The sequence below is a fragment of the Uloborus diversus genome, chromosome 2, assembly GCF_026930045.1.
Source record: "Uloborus diversus isolate 005 chromosome 2, Udiv.v.3.1, whole genome shotgun sequence".
Lineage (NCBI taxonomy): Eukaryota > Metazoa > Arthropoda > Arachnida > Araneae > Uloboridae > Uloborus > Uloborus diversus.
In genome coordinates this window covers 171,918,606-171,938,830 of record NC_072732.1, presented here as the reverse complement: position 1 = coordinate 171,938,830, position 20,225 = coordinate 171,918,606, and the positions used below count along the sequence as shown (strand labels likewise).

General features: G+C 34.2%; 1 protein-coding gene across 1 annotated transcript in view; it reads right to left on the bottom strand.

Annotated features, from left to right (window-relative positions):
* The window catches only part of LOC129216151 (basic phospholipase A2 caudoxin-like), a 55,492-nt gene that overhangs the window by 9,596 nt on the left and 25,671 nt on the right, over nucleotides 1–20,225 (bottom strand). The window contains exons 2-3 of the mRNA XM_054850310.1: nucleotides 13,189–13,330; nucleotides 8,483–8,595 (exon numbers count right to left, since the gene is read on the bottom strand). Of these exons, the coding sequence (XP_054706285.1) occupies nucleotides 8,483–8,595; nucleotides 13,189–13,330 (255 nt within the window). The remainder of the gene's footprint in view (nucleotides 1–8,482; nucleotides 8,596–13,188; nucleotides 13,331–20,225) is intronic.

The following is a 20,225-nucleotide window of genomic DNA, read 5'->3' as shown; positions in this document are numbered from 1 at the left end:
CTTCCTTCATTTTGCCGTGAATCAGGATCAAATAGGAAAAAAATCTTTTAGTGTTTGTAACTTATCAAACAGTTTTATTGACTCGTAACTGATTCTATAAAGAGGAAGATCTTTACTAAAAAAGTATTCCAAATCATCGACTGATATCTGAAATTTGTTAAACAGTCATCAGACACGTCTTCCTTATCACAAGCATTTTTTGGACTAGTCATTTCCTATCTTCAAAGTTAATTCCTTCAACTGTTACCGACAAAGCTACTATTTTATCCCCTAAATACCATAAGTGACTTATGAATTTTCCAATCACTGCTTCTGCTGCATGTTTGTCATCATTTTGTACGCTGCTAGTTTTTCAGACAAATTATATTATTCAAAGGAGCCTCGATTGAGTTGCTGCGAAAAACCATATCTTCATACAGCATTTAGTTGTAAAACAGCTTTGAAGGACTTTCTTTTCATGTAAGGTCAATTTAAATTGTTTCCTAAATATAAAAATTTTCAAACAAAATTTTTTTTTTTGCCACCCATGTGGCTCAGGGATAAGCTCTAGGTTGCCGAAAACATATCCCTGTAGGAGGAAATTCACCAGGAAATATTATTACAAGTTACGAGAATTCTCTGTAATCTTTCTCAATTCTGCTTTTTACAAACAATAATATGTCATCAACTTCGTTTTTTAGAATTTAAGTGGTATGTGTACTTGATTGAAATGTTATAAGTTCTGAATGATGGAGATCATTCCACAAAGTTTTGAAGCGCTTAAATAATTGAATATCTGATCTAGAACTAAGAAAGGCAAAAACTTCTTTAAGGACACACTCTGCAGTACGATTTCAAGTGCATGATGATGGCAATCCAAATGTAATGTATCACCGTTCTGTTTTTGCTCTAAAAAATTGCATGCACAATTTGTACGGTTGGTATTGCAAGTCATTGTATCAAACACTACAGCTAGAGAAGTTAGCAATAAAGAGCTATCATCTAAGATATCATGTACAACTGAAGAAATATCAAAGGAATTCCGAGTAGCTGTTCAATATTAGGATCTTAAGCTATCATGGTAATCCTGTCGGAGTTCTTTTTCCAGTTACATCTGAATGTACCTTTGTATCCCAGTGAATAACTACAAAATCTAAATTTAAATTCATGAAATTTAATTTTATCTCTCGAAGATTTTTTCTTGCTCTCTTAAGGAATGTACTATTGATCACTAGGTCATTTGGATTTAAATTTACTGCATCTACATAGGCTGTAAATAAATGAACATCTTTATCCCTAATATGGCATTTGTCTAACAGTGATGAAAGACGAGATGATATCAATAGTTGGCAAGCTTTTTTGCATTGTGGTAGACCAGATGTAGAAAACAAATGTTCAACAGGTTAGGATAGATACCCATTTCGGTTTCTAAATCTTGTGAATCGCAAGAATTTGATGATAATAAAGGACTATGTACTGAAGTAGAAGAAAATTAATTTATAGATTTCTACATTGTTCGATCTGGATATTTTTTTGAATTTATATTTTAGCTATGTAAAATACAGTATATTTTTATGTTAGGAGTAATCGAGGATTTTTCGAAATTTATACTTTAAAAATTAAAAATTGCATAAGCATTTAGGTATGTTTATAACTAAAGAACAGCGAATTAAAATATAATTGCAATTTCTTATATTTATAGCATTGAAATCTTGCAACTCTATTTGCCACTCCTATCACATACACAGGGAATTTTGAAAATCAACACCCACAAAGCCTGGAGGAGGCAATTTGTTGCTGTCAAAGATCATTCATTAATGGCCTAGGCCATTCATTAATGGCCTATAGAATCCCTTGTGTTTATCTTGGTGGGAGGAAACGTTACCCTGCCGGTTGGTTGGAACAAGCGCAGAAAAGCGGTACGCTTAACCCAAGGCCATTGGTGTACATGTACCCTCTATAACATGTTAAATTTTACAGAATGAAAGTGAAACAATGGTCAATCTGGAAGTAGCAGCACCTATTTGAGGTTCAAAATTACTTTTAATATAAAACGTTAGAATATTTTTACATAAAAATGAGAAAATCCGCAATTTTTTCTCCGAAACTCAAAAAAGGGGGCTCTAGGGGCACGTGTTAATATTCATGGATTGTCTTAAAATTTTGCAAGGATCATTTATTTGTATAATGGAACAACTTGAGGGGGCGTCGCGTAAAATATCTGCAACTTCAAAAATAAAGACCACCCTACTGTATATAGAAGGCTAAATTTTCGCATGTGGGGTGTGCGTACGTTCCAGTTGTGCACTTCTTTTTTTGTTTTCGATCGGGTGTTCTGCAAAGCCGGTTTACTTACTTTTTATAGCTATTAATTACTTATTTCAATGCAAAACTAATATGCCGTATCAAACTGACGATCATTTGGTGATATATTGCCGAATTGGAGACTATGCAAACAAATATGAGATGGCAAAACCGGTTTTGTTTCATTTTGTTAGATTCCCGTTGAACCGATGGTTATTTTTCGATATTTGTAATATGATTCACAGTAATGCAGTCGTTTCTGTATCGTTTCTGCGGAGCTACAAATTTGAGGCTCGTCGAAATACATTTTGGGGCCCTATTTCTCTATCACATAAGTCGTAAATCATGTATCATAACCATTTTTGTAACTCCTACGGTGCCCCTATGGTTATGGGGCCTCTCGTGCAATTGCAAGATTTGCTATATTTTAAATCTGCCATTGCACGTCAAAACAAATTCGGGTGCAAGTTTTAAAAGGGTTTTTCTGCTCAATGTTTATGATTATTTTGAACTCTATTTTTTACGACTATTTTTTGTATTTCCGAGAACACTTGCGTGCCCCTCCTCCCACTCCCTCAATTTCTGAAATTAAACTCTAGTTGTACTTCTGAGTTGTTTAAATCTAACACCATTAATAAAATTAGAGATTTTTTTTCAAGCTTTATCTATTGTTTAGAAAGAATTTAGAGCAATAATGTAAGAAATTGATTAAAGACGTTTTGAATGGTGGCATAATTCGGAAATCAAAGGGACTTGAATTTTTTCTTCGGAAGTGCTGAAGTAGATTCAAACTCTTCCGAGGCGTTGGTGGTAGAGGTTCTGTACTAAAAAAATGAGGCCGAAGTTTAATGTTGTGAGTTACTCCAAAATCAAAGGGTGACCCCCCCCCCCCCAACCCACCCTCGTCGTTTCAAGCATTTCTTAAATATTTAGCGATTATTTATTTTGGTTAAGAAATGTCATTTTGCGTATTTCTTATACTTGTTTCACATATATTTCGTAATGCTTCATCTTTTTTGCATCATTAATAGCGATCTTTTTTTTTCTGTTGTAAGTAACTATTTTTATGTATTTATATAAAATCAATAAGTTATTTTCGTTTTCATCATATTTTTAATAATATGTTATAGAAAAGTTAAGGATTTTCTGTCATGCATTTTTTTAAATTTCAGAAAATTATTCTTAAATGGAAAAATTCAATTAGAACTTGTTTGTAGTTCTTCATAAAAGATCAAACAATCAAATTGTTCAATATTACGTGTGCAAACATCAGATCAAGTAGTATATGTATTCAGTTATTAACTTGGTATAAATATTGAGTTTGTTTATTGTAGCCGCGTTTTATGAACCTCGCTCTTTTCATGGCTATTTCTTTTTTCCGCAAAATGTATGTCACTGTTAGCTTTTATGAAAAATGCAACCTTTTCTATTCATAAGTTTTAAATAAGTGTAAAAATATTCCTATTATGATTTAATAGTGTAATTTATCTGTTACCTTTTTTGTTTAATTTGATGACTAAAAAATGTCTACTAATCACTTGAATTGCGTAATTTGTTCACGGTTTCATAGTTTTATTTTTAATTTGTTTTTTGAATGATTACACAACATAATTTAATGTTTTTTAACTATGTTTAGTGAACCTAAATCCATACATTATTACGACATTACCGAAATCTAAGTTATATGTTCAATTTAAAAAAAACACAATTGGTTATTAAAGTCTCTTTGTTTTTCTTCCTTTTTTTTCTTTCTTTCTTTTATTTTTTGGCTGTTGTTCTTTGTCTTCCATCAGACAGCAGTCAAAAAAAGGAGAAACATAAATACAGATTGTACGTAGTACGATTCAAAAGGTCAGGGGACAAGCTGTATAAAACCTTCTACAGAATAGTTCACACTACCGAAGCACATCCACCTTCAAAAGGTCACCTTGATGGACTATGTACTTCTGCCAGTGTTCATATAACTTTTGGTAACACTCCTGGAAGCTATTTTTCGCTACCTTCTGTGATGCAGCTTTCTCTTCTCCTGACGGAAGAAAGCGGCGTCCATGAAAATGTTTTTTTGTTGGGAACAGGTAAAAGTCACACGGAGCTAAGTCCAACGAAACGTTATGTTGTTTGGTTGTCATATCAGAGTATTGACCAATCGAATCGTGCATCCTCAACATGAAAATCGCCTTCTTCCCCACGATGAAGTTGAAGTAGCAGCGCAAGAGGCCTTACAGGAGGTTGCGATAATTGTCTTCCAGGAGTCCTTCTAAAAGCTATATGAACGTTGGCAGAAATGCATAGTCGTTCAAGGTGACTATTTTGTAGATAGATGTACTTCGGTAATGTGAACTATTCAGGATAAGGTTTTATACAACTTGTCCTCGAACTTTTAGATCATACTACGTACGTATGAGTTTTCAACTTACTATTTCATAACGTTTTTGAGTAACGCTAGTTTATACGCATAAAGACATCACAAGAGATTTTGCGATAATTAACTAAGGAGGCGTTCAAAATGAATATTTCGGTCATCTATATATTCTTAGGTACATAAGAATGTGCAGATGTGCCGAAAAAATTTGTGAAGTTTAAATTGGGTGATTGTAAAATAGAAATTTAGGTCGAAATCTATTTTTTTTTTCGTGATTACAATTTCTTATTCGTAGAAGGGAGTAAAGTGAAATGAATCAATGATCCTTTAAATCCCTAACAGTCTTACCAATTTATTTCTATTAGTTTTTTTTGCCATCGGCCAACGACATCGGCCATCGGCAATCGGCCATTTGGAGGAAAACAATCGGCCATCGGCCATCGGCCATCTTTGAACAATCGGCCAACAATCGGCATCGGCCCATCTGCCAAAAAATGCCATCGGTCGAGCCCTACTTATAAAGGGTGGTAAAGATTTTTTTTTTATTTTTTGTCATTTCTTGCACCATGTATTTATTTTTTGAGTAATTCACCCTTATTCTTTCTGTTCAACTCACTTTCATTGTTTAACATTATTGAAGGTGGAACAATAATTAAAAATACTAATCAAATAATTTTGTTATTTTTTCCTTGTTTTTAACTATGTTAGACACTGTAGTTCTACAAATTCCATATGTGCCGGCTAATTTTCTCTGGCTTTCTCCATTTTCAATTAATTTTAAAATTTCGTACTTTTTATTAATCTCAAGTTCAACTAACTTTCTTTTTCAAGCCTTTTTTGTACAACTTATAGTACAAAGAGCAATAAGCGCGACTCTCCCAGTTCATAAAGGCAAAATTAAAATGTCCTAATCCCTTGCACCAGAAACATGTAACTTTACTCATTAGCAGTCCCAGATCTGCGTACTTGCAGTGCGAGGGGCCCGCGTCCTTAAAGGGGCTAACGGCCCTAGAAATTGAAGTAAACATAGAAAAGCACTAGCTTATTCATTTTACAAATAAACACTGCTGGCCACTAGGGAGGGACCCTACATATTTTGTTGCAGGGGAGCACAAAATGTATAGATCCGGGCCTGCTTTTTTTAGCACAATTCCTGTGTTGCCACAACATATTGCAACTGAAAGAAAAGACTTTGAACTTTTCTACTGACGCCTATTTTCATTGAACACAGTACAAAAAGCTATCTCAAATAGAACAACAAATGAAAAACAAGTTTGGAGAATAAAGAGCAGCATAAGCTTTATGTTGCTGTTTAGTTAGTAAAATGCTAGTCTGTAATCAAAGCATTAAAAACATTTTTGGAACGCTATCAAAAAAAAAAAAAAAAAAAGAAATAACAATAATAATAAATAAATAAATAAATAAATAAAATAATTTGCTGAAGAAAGTTTAAAAAAATAAACCAAGTGGTCAACTTACAAAGGGTTTTTTACAATACTCCAAACCAAATTTGGCGTGCATTAGTGGTCAAGATAGACAGGTGATCAAGATGGAAAGGTGGTCAAGTTACGGAGGTTTTCCTTCATTATATGAGATAGAACTAATTCCGTTCCTGACAAAAGCGGTCAACATAGACAGGTGGTCAACTTACAAGGGTGGTCAACTTTACAGGTTTTACTGTAGTGGCATCTAATCATTTTTTAAAAGATATGTTATGAATGTTAAACAGTTTAGATGCATTTTGAAGTTTCACGCGTGTAAATAATTGAATTAGTTTAGCGTAAAAAAAATATTGAAAAAAATTGTAACAACTAACCCCGGGCTCCCCTACTGTTTCGCGAATATGTTGTTTCGCCTGCATCGACAGAGCGAACGCAGAGAAACGACTTTTACAGAGTTACAAATTTACAAGAATCATTTGAATTCACATCACGATGCGAAAAAAAGGGACTTGAATCGTTCTACTCAGAGGTCATGTTGTTTCTCCTGCATCAATAGCACGATAGTAGAGAAACAACTTTTACAGAGTTCACATTTCGTTTCTTGAGAACATATGAATGACTTGGCGACAAATATAATAACACGACCGTCGCGTCGTCTACGCGGTAGCATTTGATGACAAAACTTGATGTGTAATAAAATTTTTTCATATTGCGTAGCAATTATACTTTTGTAAAGAAAAAAATTTACAAAAACCCTTTCAATAATTTTCTCGACGTGAAAAAAAAAATAGCTTGCATCTTATTGCTCCGAGGTCATGTTGTTTCTCTTGCCTCATCAAAGCGATGGTAGAGAAACAAGTTTTACAGAGTTGACTTTTTTCTTGAGAACATATGAATGACTCTGCAACTAAATTGGTTACATGTTGCGTCTTGTAGTCCACCCGCCATCCGATGGCATTTAGCTACAAAGCTTGATGTGCCATGGTTTTTTTTGCTTTTTTTTTTGGCTATGCGTTAAAATGATACTTTTGAAAAAAATTATCATGATGCGAAAAATAACTTGAATCATACTGCTCCGAGGTCATGTTTCCTTTTACAGAGTTCACTTACTTCTTTTCGTGCGAATATATGAATGACTTGGCGAAAAAAATTTATTGCACGTCGCATCGCGTCGTCCACCCAATGTCATTTGGTGACAAAACTTAATGTACAAGAATATTTTTGCAATGCGTTGAAATCATACTTTTATAAAGAAGAAATTTATGGCAATCCTTTCAATAAATATCACGATGCGAAAAATAACTTGAATCATACTGCTACGCGGTCATGTTGTTTCTCCCCTGTATCAACAAAGCGATTGTACCGAAAACACTTTTTCAGAGTTCACTTATTTCTTTTCTTGCGAATATATGAATGACTTGGCGACAAAATTGATTGCACGTCGCGTCGTCGACCCAATTTCATTTGGCAACAAAACTTGATGTACAATGAATATTTTTGCTATGCGTTGAAATCATACTTTTTGAAGAAAAAATTTATGGTAACCCTTTCAATGAATATCACGGTGCGGGGGAAAAAAAAACAACTTGAATTATACTGCTACGCAGTCATGTTGTTTCTCCTGCGTTGACACGGCGAAGGCAGAAAAACCACTTTTACAGAGTTCATGTGTTCTTTTCTTGAGAACATGTGAATGACTCTGCGATAAAATTGGTTGCACGTCGCGTCGCGTCGTCCACCGGATGGCAATTAGAGATAGAACGTGACATGCAATAATTTTTTTCGCAATGCGTTAAAATGATACGTAAAAAAAAAGAAAAAAATACAGGAACTCTTTTTCAACAAATATCATGATGCGAAAAAATAGTTTGATAAAAATACTTTCCTATAGACTTAGCTCAACCTTTTAATTTCGTCTTAAAAATGACTGCTATTTAATGCTTAATTTTAACACTATGTTTTCAATACATATTTCTTACTGCACGTATAATTCACATGTTGATGATTTTGCATTAAGCATGGATTTTGTATTAAGCATTTGAGATGTTCCGATTTATGAGTGTCCTTTTAAACTAACATTCATTAATAATAATAAAATCTGAAAAGATAGTATATATATATTATCTATATACTATCTATATAATAATTAAAGCAAAACCATAACTTTAAAAACATGGAGGAATCAAATGTAGGGAACAGAAAGGCAAGAACAGTGAAAAAAAACCCGTCTAGAATTTAAAAAAAAAACATTGTTTAAAAACCAAACAGCAATCCTTGATTGCAAAAAAAAAAGGAATTGTTCAAAATACAAATTGATTTTACTTATTTATCATCTATTATTTTTTAAGTATATCTGAAAATGTTTGAAACTTCTTTGAAGAGAAGTGGAACTTACTGCATATGATAGTTTCATTTTCTATTGCCCACTCATATTGAACGACATGTATTTGTTCGTTAAAACACTTCTTCTCTGATTCTCCATAGCACGAATCATGAATTTCACAGCACCTGCAATGATGAAGTTTGTACATTCAATGAAACAATGCAAAACCTTGAACCCTTCAAAACTGGAGCTTCGGGCAAAATACTCACATGAAAAATCCTTATTTTTTAATTTTGTTTCATCAAGTATTTTATTTGTTCCATCAAGTCGTGATAATTTATATAAGTTCAAATCATACTTGATGAAAAAAATAACTTTCGGAAGAGAATTGGAGTGAGCAGCTTTATAGGGAACTAGCAAAAATACCCGGCGTTGCCTGGGTTAGCAATAAATATGAGAAACAATCGTTACTTGCATTTGTTTTCTGTTTTAAGTGAAAGAACTTAAAACACACCTTTTTGACGTGATTTAAAACCTAGCTTCTTTTTTGCTCAAAAAACTAAAGTACCAGTAAGTAAAAAGAGCAAAATAGTATTCATTTAGAAACGAAAACACGAAATTTTAGCGTATACAAATTTGAAGAATTTCCGAAATATGAAATTAAACTTTACATGTTTAAAAAGATTTATCACTTAATACTTATTTTTTTTTACATGCAGTCCTACCTTCTCTGTATGTCTACTGAAGAACGAACTGTTTAAAAAATTGTAGCCGCGCGCCCGTGATCCCCTTCAACTTGCTTTAGTTATTTTGGAAAATTTCAATTATTGTGGGTTCTTGGTGCGATTTAAAATGTTACCGAATTTGCGGGAATCGTTTTGGGATACCTTGGATAATGCTCCCCCTCCTTACTTTGTAAAACGGTATGTTACTAATTTTTGTTAAGGAGATATTGCTAAGATCTCTGATCCATATGCTAAGATACTTTTGGTCACCATAAAATGGGCGCTAAACAATTTCATCCGAAATGTTTCCAAAATAAGTAGTAAAATTTGGCGATGGTTTGAATTTGTGCACAAAGTCATATTCATGGAAGTTTTTGTGCTGTTTATGGATTTGCCTAATTTAGTTGCTGAATTTTTTTACAGTAAAAAAGTTTTTAAAGATTCTTTGATTGGTGATATTTTGTTTACATGGTGAAAGCTGACAAACATTATTACGTAGTCTTTGAATTCAAAAACCGCGACAGTTGAAAAAACTGCCAAATGCATCCGCTACTGAAATCTTTCTGCATAAATTTTGGCGAGGTTTCTGCTGTTAGATTGGATAATGATTAAAAAATGCAATCAGCCCAAATAATAAAAAAAACCATTAATTACACTAAAGTTCCGTTTAAATGGAAAATAATCAACCAAATCTAGTTATTATTAGCCAATCTTGGGGAAAAAACGTTACTTTAAGATATGACTTGAGAAATGCCTCAAACAGTGAGACGAAACACAAAAACATTCAACAATTCTAACTATGAACTGGCAGTTGAGATGATACACTAAATAAAGAATTGGGTTGAGGAAAGCCTTCGAACATGGAACAAAAAAAGCTCTTAACACGTTTTTCATACAACTTAGAACTTTCTAACAGATGCCATCTTCAGCAGAAAAATAAGCGCTTTAGATAGACACGTGATTTTAATATGTGCACGTATTTTTTCGCCGTCATATTGGGCATTTATTCGAAAATTTGGACAAATTAGAATAAAAAAGGAACTATCAATCGGATTTTTTTCGAACTAGTCTGCAAACCTCCCCACTACCAAAAAGAACAAACGGTGAAAGTTTCAGCCAAATCTGCCGGGTAGTTTCTGAGATCTTAGGGAACAAATTTACCAAACTCCATTTTTATATATATAGATAAAAAAACAGGAAACACTACAAATTGGGTTTTTGAAAAATTTACCCTCCCCTAATTGAAGTTAGACACTTGTAGGAAATAAGCACTGAACACTTTTTTTGTTTTTCATTCAACACGACAGAAAAATTTGTATACGTCCAAAACATTTTTTTAGCAGTAGCAACTGAACATATGAATTCATTGGCCAGAGTGCACGTAGATAGTGCACTCTGCACACATGAAGAGAGAGTAAAATATAAAAATGCAACAAAGTAAACTTTAAAAACGTAAAATGTAACAAGTAAAAAATGCAAAGGTAGAATCTACAAATGTAAAATGCAAAAAACTTAAAATTATTAAAATATATAATTCAAAAGGAGAAAATGTAAAAATACAAAATGTAACATCTAAAATTGAAAAATTGTAAAAATATAAAAACATAAAGGGATAAAATGTTCAAATATAAACTGTAACAGTTCAAAAGGATAAAATGTAATGCAAATAAGAAGTTAACGGGGTCAATCAGCTTGTAAGTAATGTAGTTTGTCTCTGGTCTTCCAATATCTACCATATATGTTTCCAGACACTCCCGGGCATTCCCTGACATGCACTGCATCTATAGTAGTGTCGCTGACGCACAATGTACAGTTTGGGGAAGAAAAGATACTGAACTTAAAAAGATGTCTCGCAAGGCAATCATGTCCTATCGAAAGTCGAAATTCATTTTTTGCTTTATCATGCGTGCTATAGTGGAATAAGGGACAAAGTTCCGTGGAATTTGTAGTATTTTCGTTCCCTTTTTTGCTAAAAAAACCAGCCATTTCATTTCCATATATTCCAAAATGAGTCGGAACCAACTGCAAGAAAACTTTTTTTTTCCTAAGGTTTTGTAACATAAGTTCAAAACATATTTGATGTTAAAAAAAATTTTTTACTTCAAGTTCAAAACATACTTGATGTAAAAAATAACTTTCGGAATAAAAATTATTTTTCGGGTACGCAGTTTTATGGGAAATAAAACACAGGAAACGCAACAAAAATGGGTTTTAATGAGAAATGTGTGTCTACCCCTAATTGAAATACATTGACGGCATCAATTTTCCAAGCTCCCAGTCAAATTGTTGGACACCAAAATGGGGAGTAAAAATCACACAGAGAGTAAACCTTAGTTCATGAAACGACCTTCAGTGAGGGTTAAAGCGGAAAGCTGTCTGTCGAGGCAATCCCAAGTATCCTTTAACGGACTCAAGCCTAGATATAGAAGTTGCCATTCCTTCCGCTCCGAAGCGTAAACGTCAAAATTAATTCCAAAAGAACTTGACGGTGCGGTTTCGCATTTTGATCTCTCAGGATGAATTCATAGCCAGAAATAGTGGCACGTCGGCGGGCATCTGAATCTGGGCTCTAGTTCTGATATCTTACACCGATTTGAGTTCCTCTATGGGATACCTTCAGATCAATATATAATGACCGAGAAATGACTGCCGCCCCTCCAGTAATTCAATCGTGGAAGAGAGGGTTTCACAAAGGTACCCTTCTTTATAAATTACTGTAATGAAAAATAGAATTACTGTACGAACTTAGAAAAAAAATTTAATATATTACTCCAACTTACAGCTATAGTTATTTTCAGTAATGAAAATGAAATTTAATCTCATTTAAGACATTTTTAAATGTTTAGAAAGAAAAAGGGGAAGAGGAGCAGCAAGGCTGAGTTGAAAGTTTTGAGATGGAAGAAAATTTGAAAAGGAGCACATGATAGTTAAATATTGAGATAACATTTTGCCTTATTTGTTAAATGTAAAAGATAAAACAAAAGACATAATTAAAACAACACTTTGACATAGTAGAAGCCAGAGCTTAAGTTAATGTTTGCCACAGAGCACATTTTCGAAGATAAAATGTATTTTTTACCCTTATTAAGACCTCAGCCTGGGACAGATTAGTTGTAATGCCGTCCTCAAGCGTGACACTTACTTAGGCCCTCATATCAAATAATCTTAGCGGGGGGGGGGGGCAACAGATGTATAGACAATGTAAATTCTGTCGGAAAATAAGCAAAAAACCACGCTAACTTATATGTAAAAACATTAGTTTTTTTTAGCCAGGGGAGCAATTGAAACTTACCCCCCTAAATAACGGGTCTGTACTTAACTGCAGATAATATCACCTCCTCCCGGCTTTTTTAAACTTCGACTGATAACATTTATCTCGTAAATTTAATTATCTCTTTCATTTCTTTTGACTGCTAGGTTAATTGCATTTCATGAAAAATACATGAATATCTAATAATTTTTAAATGTTTAAAGTGATTTTTAATGATGAGACAGACAATAGCCACTCAGAAAGCAATGGAAAACACGAAGGCGTGTTGGCTAAATTATGCAGGACCAATGACTTGCGGATAAAATCTTTGACAAAGATTCAAGTTGTAATTGGTGTGTAAAACCTACATTAGTTTTGCTCGCACGGCTGCGGAGTTGGAGTCGGTCATTTTCCCTCAAATTCTACAACTCTGGCAGTGCTTGTGGAATCGAAATCAGAGTCGGGCTGATTTTTGAGCAAAGGAGTCGGAATCGAAGGCTCTAAAATTCCTGGAGTCGACCCTTTTTCCCCCGACTATGCAGCTCTGGTTGTTGGCATATTTTAATTTGTTTCGTTTCTCATGTAAAATTCCTGTATCATTTGTTGAATCGAAATTATTCAATGTATACTAAAAATCTTACTGCCCCGTCTCGCGCTAAGCAACACTCCGCAATATGAGAACGGAGAATTATTTTATGGGGGAAAAAATAGAACGACAAAAAAGAAAATTAAAATTCTTTCAAGTAAAATTATTCCGCGTTCACAAGTGTTTGTTTTGATGGGTCTGCAGCGACCTGACTTACCTATCTATAAGGTCAATCGGTTTGCCTTGGCCGCCGTAACCACACCAGTTTCCATAAGGGATGTAGTCCGTGGGATCAAGACCTGTCACTAGGTCAAACATGTCGGCCAAGTCCAGCAGATCTCTGCGACGTCGAATTCGACCTGAAAAATAACAGATATTGACAAACAAGTTCGAGTCTATCAAATACAGTTACAGTGAAACCCCGTTTTTACGTCATCCGAATCCTCGTATTTCGCGTTTTTTTCATCAGATCCCAGTTTTTCTAAAATGATGTTAATTTAACCCGGGTGGAAAGTTTGCTATTTATGAATTTCCAGCATTTCACTTTTCTCTGGCAAGTTAAAAAAAAAAAGAAAATAATGTTCTAAAATAAGCAATATGTTTCCAGCTGTGCTCTTTAAAAGCTACATAAGCCACGCTGCAAGTTAGTTTGTGAAAACAGAAAAGCTACTGCTCCATCCGGACTTTTCGCCCGCCAGTGATGATGAACAAAAGCTGAAGCACAGCCTGTTCCTTCTTTCAGTAGTGCATTAAAGAGCTAGTAATTAGTAAAAGACATTTTTTCTCTCATAAAGACCACGAAAACAACTTGCTAAGTATTTCAAATTTGGAAGATGCTGTATTTACTATGAACTTAATGATTAAAAAACAAATCATCTATTTCGCACTATTTTCTACCTGAACTCCTGGATCTGTAACTAAATGTGTTAAAATGATCCACTAGCGCAACTAGAAGAACCTACTAAAGGTTTTTTTTTTTTTTTTTTGATCAAAATATCTTCTAAAGATTTTTTTTTTAATGAAAAATACATTCTAAAGAGGTTTTTTGATGAAAAATACCTTCCGGAGGGTTTTTTGATCGAAACAGCCTTTTCATATGCATAAACTACTGTATTAGAATTTGCATTTATGTTAAAACCAATGACTCTGGGGGGGGGGGGGGTTCACCCACAACCCCTCCCCCCTTCGCTGCGCCACTGAAATGATCTAATGTTCTTTCCGCAAACTATTGATATCATACCTTTTAAAATAGTCATCTTAACAGCATTTAGTTTTTTTCTATTTGATTTTTGTTTTCTATGTATTTCCCGTATTTTACATTTGACCCGATTGTCTTTTACACGAAATTAACTCGGAATTTTGATCAAAACGTCACTCGTTGTTATAACGAACTACTTCTTCCGTGGGTAGAAGTGGAACAGTGTGGAAAGTAGCTTCATTTTCATGAGAGTAAAAAAAAAAAAAAAAAAAAATTTTTCTGGAACCTCAAAACATCTTTCTGTAGTGTTTAATACTTAATCTTAAACCTACAACGAATTCCAATTCAGGAACTTTCTCAACCGCAAGGACATATGAAGCAGAGTGGCATATAAACAGCAACCTGAGATATATGTATACAGGGATTGATTTATAGGAAGGTATATGAGGCACGTTCCCAGTTCACCCAACACCCAAATTTCGTATGAAAAGAAACCACATCTGTAAAAACTAGTTGACTAGTTGAGTCGAATTTAAGTAATATAATGCAACCAACATTGCATCAGTCAATTCATAATGATTGACAAACTATTTCTAGCTCAAAGTAGACTTGATAATTGCTTTTTTTTTTCTTCTTTTTTTCAAGTAAACGTTTTGTTCTCGAAAGAAATAGGCAACTTTTCAAGAAGACGAAGTGTATTCTAAGACGCAATCGCGTTTAAAAGCATCTTCCCATTTTTAGCTCTAGCTTTATCTGAGCTTCGAAAATTTTCTCGACTTTTATTGAGGTTAATAAAAGTGTTGTCACTGCTAAAACTTTTATTCATAAGTATACATTTTAGCTGCTTGGAGTTCAAGATTGTTTTATCAAGTAGTATAGCTAAAGATAATAGAATACTAGTGGTGTAGCATTCACGCTCACATCACATGAACATATTGATTTAAGGCAACCTTTTTTGCAAAGATTGGCCATTCTGACAAAAAGGAAAGGGACTCTAGCTTGGATGCGGGTTTAACAAAAGTATCATTCAAAGACATAGATAACGTAACCAGGCCGATCGCAGATAGCCATGACGTAACAAATCACCTTCTTTATTAATTATTCATTTATTACTTATTAAAGAGGGACGAAATAACAAGTAAAAATTACCATGAAACAACTTCGCCGCAATGCATTTGTGTTGAAATTGTTTATGGGTAAACATTTGTTTATTTGTTAATTGCTTTGTTAATATATGGTTTCCTAAAATATTTTCTTTGAAAAAAAGAAAGATAAAAAGAAATAAAAAAAAAATCCAAAATAAACTAATTAATGAAATAGTTAATGAATGAACGAAGAATAAATAAATTAATGCGAGAATAAAGAAATGTGTGAATGAATCAGCAAATTTTGAATGAATAAGTTAATGAACAAATAAATTAACGCCGCTGAATTTATTAATAAATGAATAAATTAAGGAATGTGTAACTGAATCAATAAATGAATGAATAAACAAGTATACTAAATCCTCTTTACCCTCGTGTGCACTAGACAAATTTTACTAATAGTTAAAATCAAAATATATCTTATATGAAGTAAATAAATACAGCACTGAATATTAGTAAGTTTAATATTTGAAATATTATAAACTAGGGGGCTATCGCCCCCTGCTCGCTATCGCTCGCCAACCCCCGGAACTGCTTACGCAGTTCCCTGTGGATCGCTTCGCGATCCATGCTCGCTTCGCTCGCTCGCTGTATGCCAATACATTAGCCTAGCTAAAATTTTCCGTAAAAATTAAAGTTGGTAATTGCATTTAGGTCACCATCCATTTAACCAATATGAAAATTACGTTCATAATGTTAATTTGTCTGCTTTAGCCAGATTTTCGACAGTTTAACTTTGCTGTATGTAAGATGACTGCCTTGGCAATGTGCACAACTTTACCATTATAGATACAAAAGTGTCTGTCATTGCTTTGGAGAGATTGCACTTCTACCTGTTGGTCCGCGGAAGGTATTTTATTTCCCTTCTACCACCCATTGGAAAACCAATGAAGGCATTCCCCTATCCGCCACCTGGGGACGCGCCCTCTAGGGGTTACAGGCTCCCCCGAGGGATGTATTTACATTATTTACACTCTTATATATTTACATATTTACACTCTTATATATTCTAATCTGAGAAAACTTCCTCATATACACAATTAAAAATGTCCCGTTTGGGAGCCACAACTGACACTGCTTCAAAAGATCTTGTTCTTGATAATGCCACATAGAGCTGGCCATGACTAAAAACAGGCTCAGAGAGCACCAAACATATTTTCTCAAACGTTTGTCCTTCTTGTTGTTATTCTGAATCCTTGCCACGTCACGAACAAAAAATGGTTTAACTAAAAACGCGAAAACTCGCCAAGGCTACTTTGCTTGCACAATACTAAACCTACTATAACCCTAAACAAATTTGGCGAAACCTTTCAGCTGAGAATAAAAGGAATAAAGTAAATTCTTTCTCGGTTATTCATTTTGAACTGAACTGTCGTACTGAAGCAGAGAATAGACGACGCTCAAAGCGCCTACGCGTTCAAAACAACATTGCCGATGAACATGATTGTGGAGCAATGTGTGAAGAATGCGAATTTTGTGGTGCTCTTTATTGGCAGAAAGAGCGTAATACTGCAAATAAATATACTAAATGTTGCCATGACGGAAAGGTGCGGTTACCGGCATTGTGTGACGCACCTGATCTGTTGAAGGAACTGCTGACTGAAAATTCCCCAGCCGCTAAAAATTATCGGCAGCGAATCAGAGAATACAACTCTGGAAATGGCTCGTCTTAAATTGGATTCAAGAACGGTTTCCTGCCTTCTTTGAGCTTTTCTTTGCTGATTAAGGTTGAAATGGGCCACAGCCCGACTCAAACTCATCTCAAAAAAAAAAAAAAGTTCGTTGAGTATTCTGTGATTCAAGATTTCAAAACAACGTAGAAGTTTGTTTACATGATTTATCGGCGAAGTGTTGCCAACAGAGGTTTAGAAATTCACCCCTTCATTTGCCGGCACGTAAGAGAATTATATATATAGACAAGAACTTTCATTATGTATTCACAAAAGCTAGTCAGGCTATTGTTATAGCCGTTAGTCCCATCTACTCAATCAAGGAGTTCCAAATAGACAGGGCAAATGTTTATTTGTAATTTATTTTATTTTTGAAATGCATTTTTGCAGAAAATATTTACCTGATTGAAATAAAATGAAATGAATTGAATATTACAATATCAGTATTAAAAAAAATCAAAATGGCTTGTATTATCTGCAACAGTTTTTCACCAGTAACTTTTTTGATAGGAATCAACATCTTCTTTACTAATAATAAAGCTGAAAGTCTCCCTGTCCGGAGAATGTCTGTAGGATGTCTGTAGGATTTCTGTAAGATGTCTGTGACGCGCATAGCGCCTAGACCGTTCGGCCGATTTTCATGAAATTTGGCACGAAGTTAGTTTGTAACATGGGGGTGTGCATCTCGAAGCGATTTTTCGAAAATTCGATGTGGTTCTTTTTCTATTCCAATTTTAAGAAGGAAAATATTATAAGATGGACGAGTACTTTACGAAATTATCATAACGTGGAACCCGTAACATGGGCACAAGCCAATTGGCGAGATACGAAATTATCATAAAGTGGAACCGTAACATGGATACAAGCCAATTGGCGAGAAAATTCTCCATACATTTGTAAATATACAGGCGAACCAAAAGACCTTTTAATTTTTCTATTACGGGCAAAGCCGTGCGGGTACCACTAGTTAATAATGTAGTTGACATTTTTTCAGGCAGGAGGCGAGCAAATATAGTAAAATATTTTACCATTTCAATTTACCCCTCTGTTCCACTCTACCCCACAATGTGGATCTGCCCTGCAATGTGGATCGTATGCGCCACGCATGCCTTTGATCACCGAGCCCTAATTTAAAATAAGCCAAATTATTAGACTAGGAATGTAAGCCATAAAAGTAACAAAAATAGGTAATTTTTTGAATCCAGCGTCCATTTAGAAATAATTTTCATTGAAATTAATTGGCCTTTAAAACAAAATAGATGTGGCCTTTCAAATTTCAAAGCAAGATATTGATACAGGAAACGTCTGCATATTTTCCTGTTTCCCTAAATATTATGATATCGTAAAGCGGTTGTGTAATATCAATTTATCTAATCTCGGTATAAAGGGAGAAATGATCCAAAAGCATGTGATTTGTTTTTCACGAAAACGTCGATTCTCTTTTCTTTTCCCTCAAGGAAGCGATTCGGCAGTCCAGCCCTTTTGTCTTTCTAAATGTCTCAGGATAAATACACATCAGCAAACACGATAAGTTTAATTACGATTGGTATTTGAAGAAGAAGTTAAAGATTTAGGAAGTTAAGAGGGATTGATTGAAATAAAAAACTATCGCTTTTTAATGGAAATCAGAGTGTGTATTGATACAGAAATGTGTATCGATACAGAATGTGTATCGATATCAGAAAGAAAAAGAATTAGTTCATGAAAACAGTACTCAGTTCACTATTTTTTTATTTTAATGCTCCGTAATAAAAGGGGAAAAAACCTATACACGTGTCCAAAACTTTAAGCAGATGGCACTAACAATTAATCCTTGTTCCTCTCTAGGATTTATTCGTTTGCTAATTATAATGCTTTAATATTTAAATAGTTAAAACTATTTAAATATTAAAGGTTTCCCAAACTAATTTATGTTTCAAAACATACAAGTTGCTTGCGATAAAGATTGCTTGCTCCAGAGAAGCGACCATTCAAAATTTTCATTATGATTACTATTAATACTACTGTTGTAAGGCAACGAATATTTAAAACAATGGATTTACTATTTAAGCACTTAATGGGGAAATTACATGAAATTTGCTGCGGAACTACTTTGATATACCCCCCAAATCGGAAATTTGGCGACTTTTTTTTCTCACTCGTGGTACAAAATATAAGAAAAGACTAAATTTGGCAACAGCAAAAACCTAAAAGCTGAAAAAACCTAAATTGGCAACACAAAAATAAGAAACAGCAACCCTAAAAAGTCCAAAGGGAGTGCCAGATTTGGCGCGTAATTTTTTTTTTTTTTTTGGGGGGGGGGGTGGGGGGGGGGGTATATCAAAGTTATACCTTTGCTGCTTTCCATCCTAAACGAAATAATAATTTTATTTTAGAATTTTAATTTTGAAACTTCGGTTCATTGACTATGATTTTGAAGATTTTGCAACATAGCACAATACAAAATATACAGAAGGAAGCCACGGCTTCCTTCTGTATATATATATATATATTTTTTTCTAAATCATGCTGTACAGCAGCACCTACCAGGGCTACTAGTACAATATCTTGCCCCGAGACAGAGGAGAGATTCACCTACCATTTGTACTGGTTATCTCCAAATTTTTAATTTGCCACTAGCATCCCTTTGCTTCTCACTACCTCATTTGTAGTTTTAAAAAGCAAATTTTACTTTATTAAATCCTTGAAATATATTGAAGTCTCGGAGACGCTAAAACGGCCGTAAAGCTATGTCTATAATTTCATGTACTTTCCCTCTTGTTTACAATTTTGATACAAGGGTGGTGAAAACGCGTGCGCTGTGGCAAATGTTCAGAAAATTCATAAATTACAACTCATAGAAAGACATGCAGCAGCGCATATCTTTCGTTCATCTTCCCCATCGTCAAGTCCAAGAACGAAAAAGCGCATGGTTGTAGACATCGCTCAATGCACTACTACTACAGATGTCACTACTGTGTGTAGTGAAGACATGAAATTTACCTTGTCAAAGGCAAAAATTCATACCAAACCCAAACAGCAACAATCATTCATATTTTTTCGGGGTGAATTGTGATTCTTTCAAAGTTTGCTAATTCAAAAAATATCAAAACAAAAATCATAAAAATGTGGGGAAAGTGAGACACTAATTCAAAAAATATGTGTCTCACTTTCCCCACTTACTAGGGGAACAGTGCGACAAAAATGAGACAAAAATGCATTTCGCTGTTTTTTTTTTTTTTTTTCTTGTTTGTGTGTATCC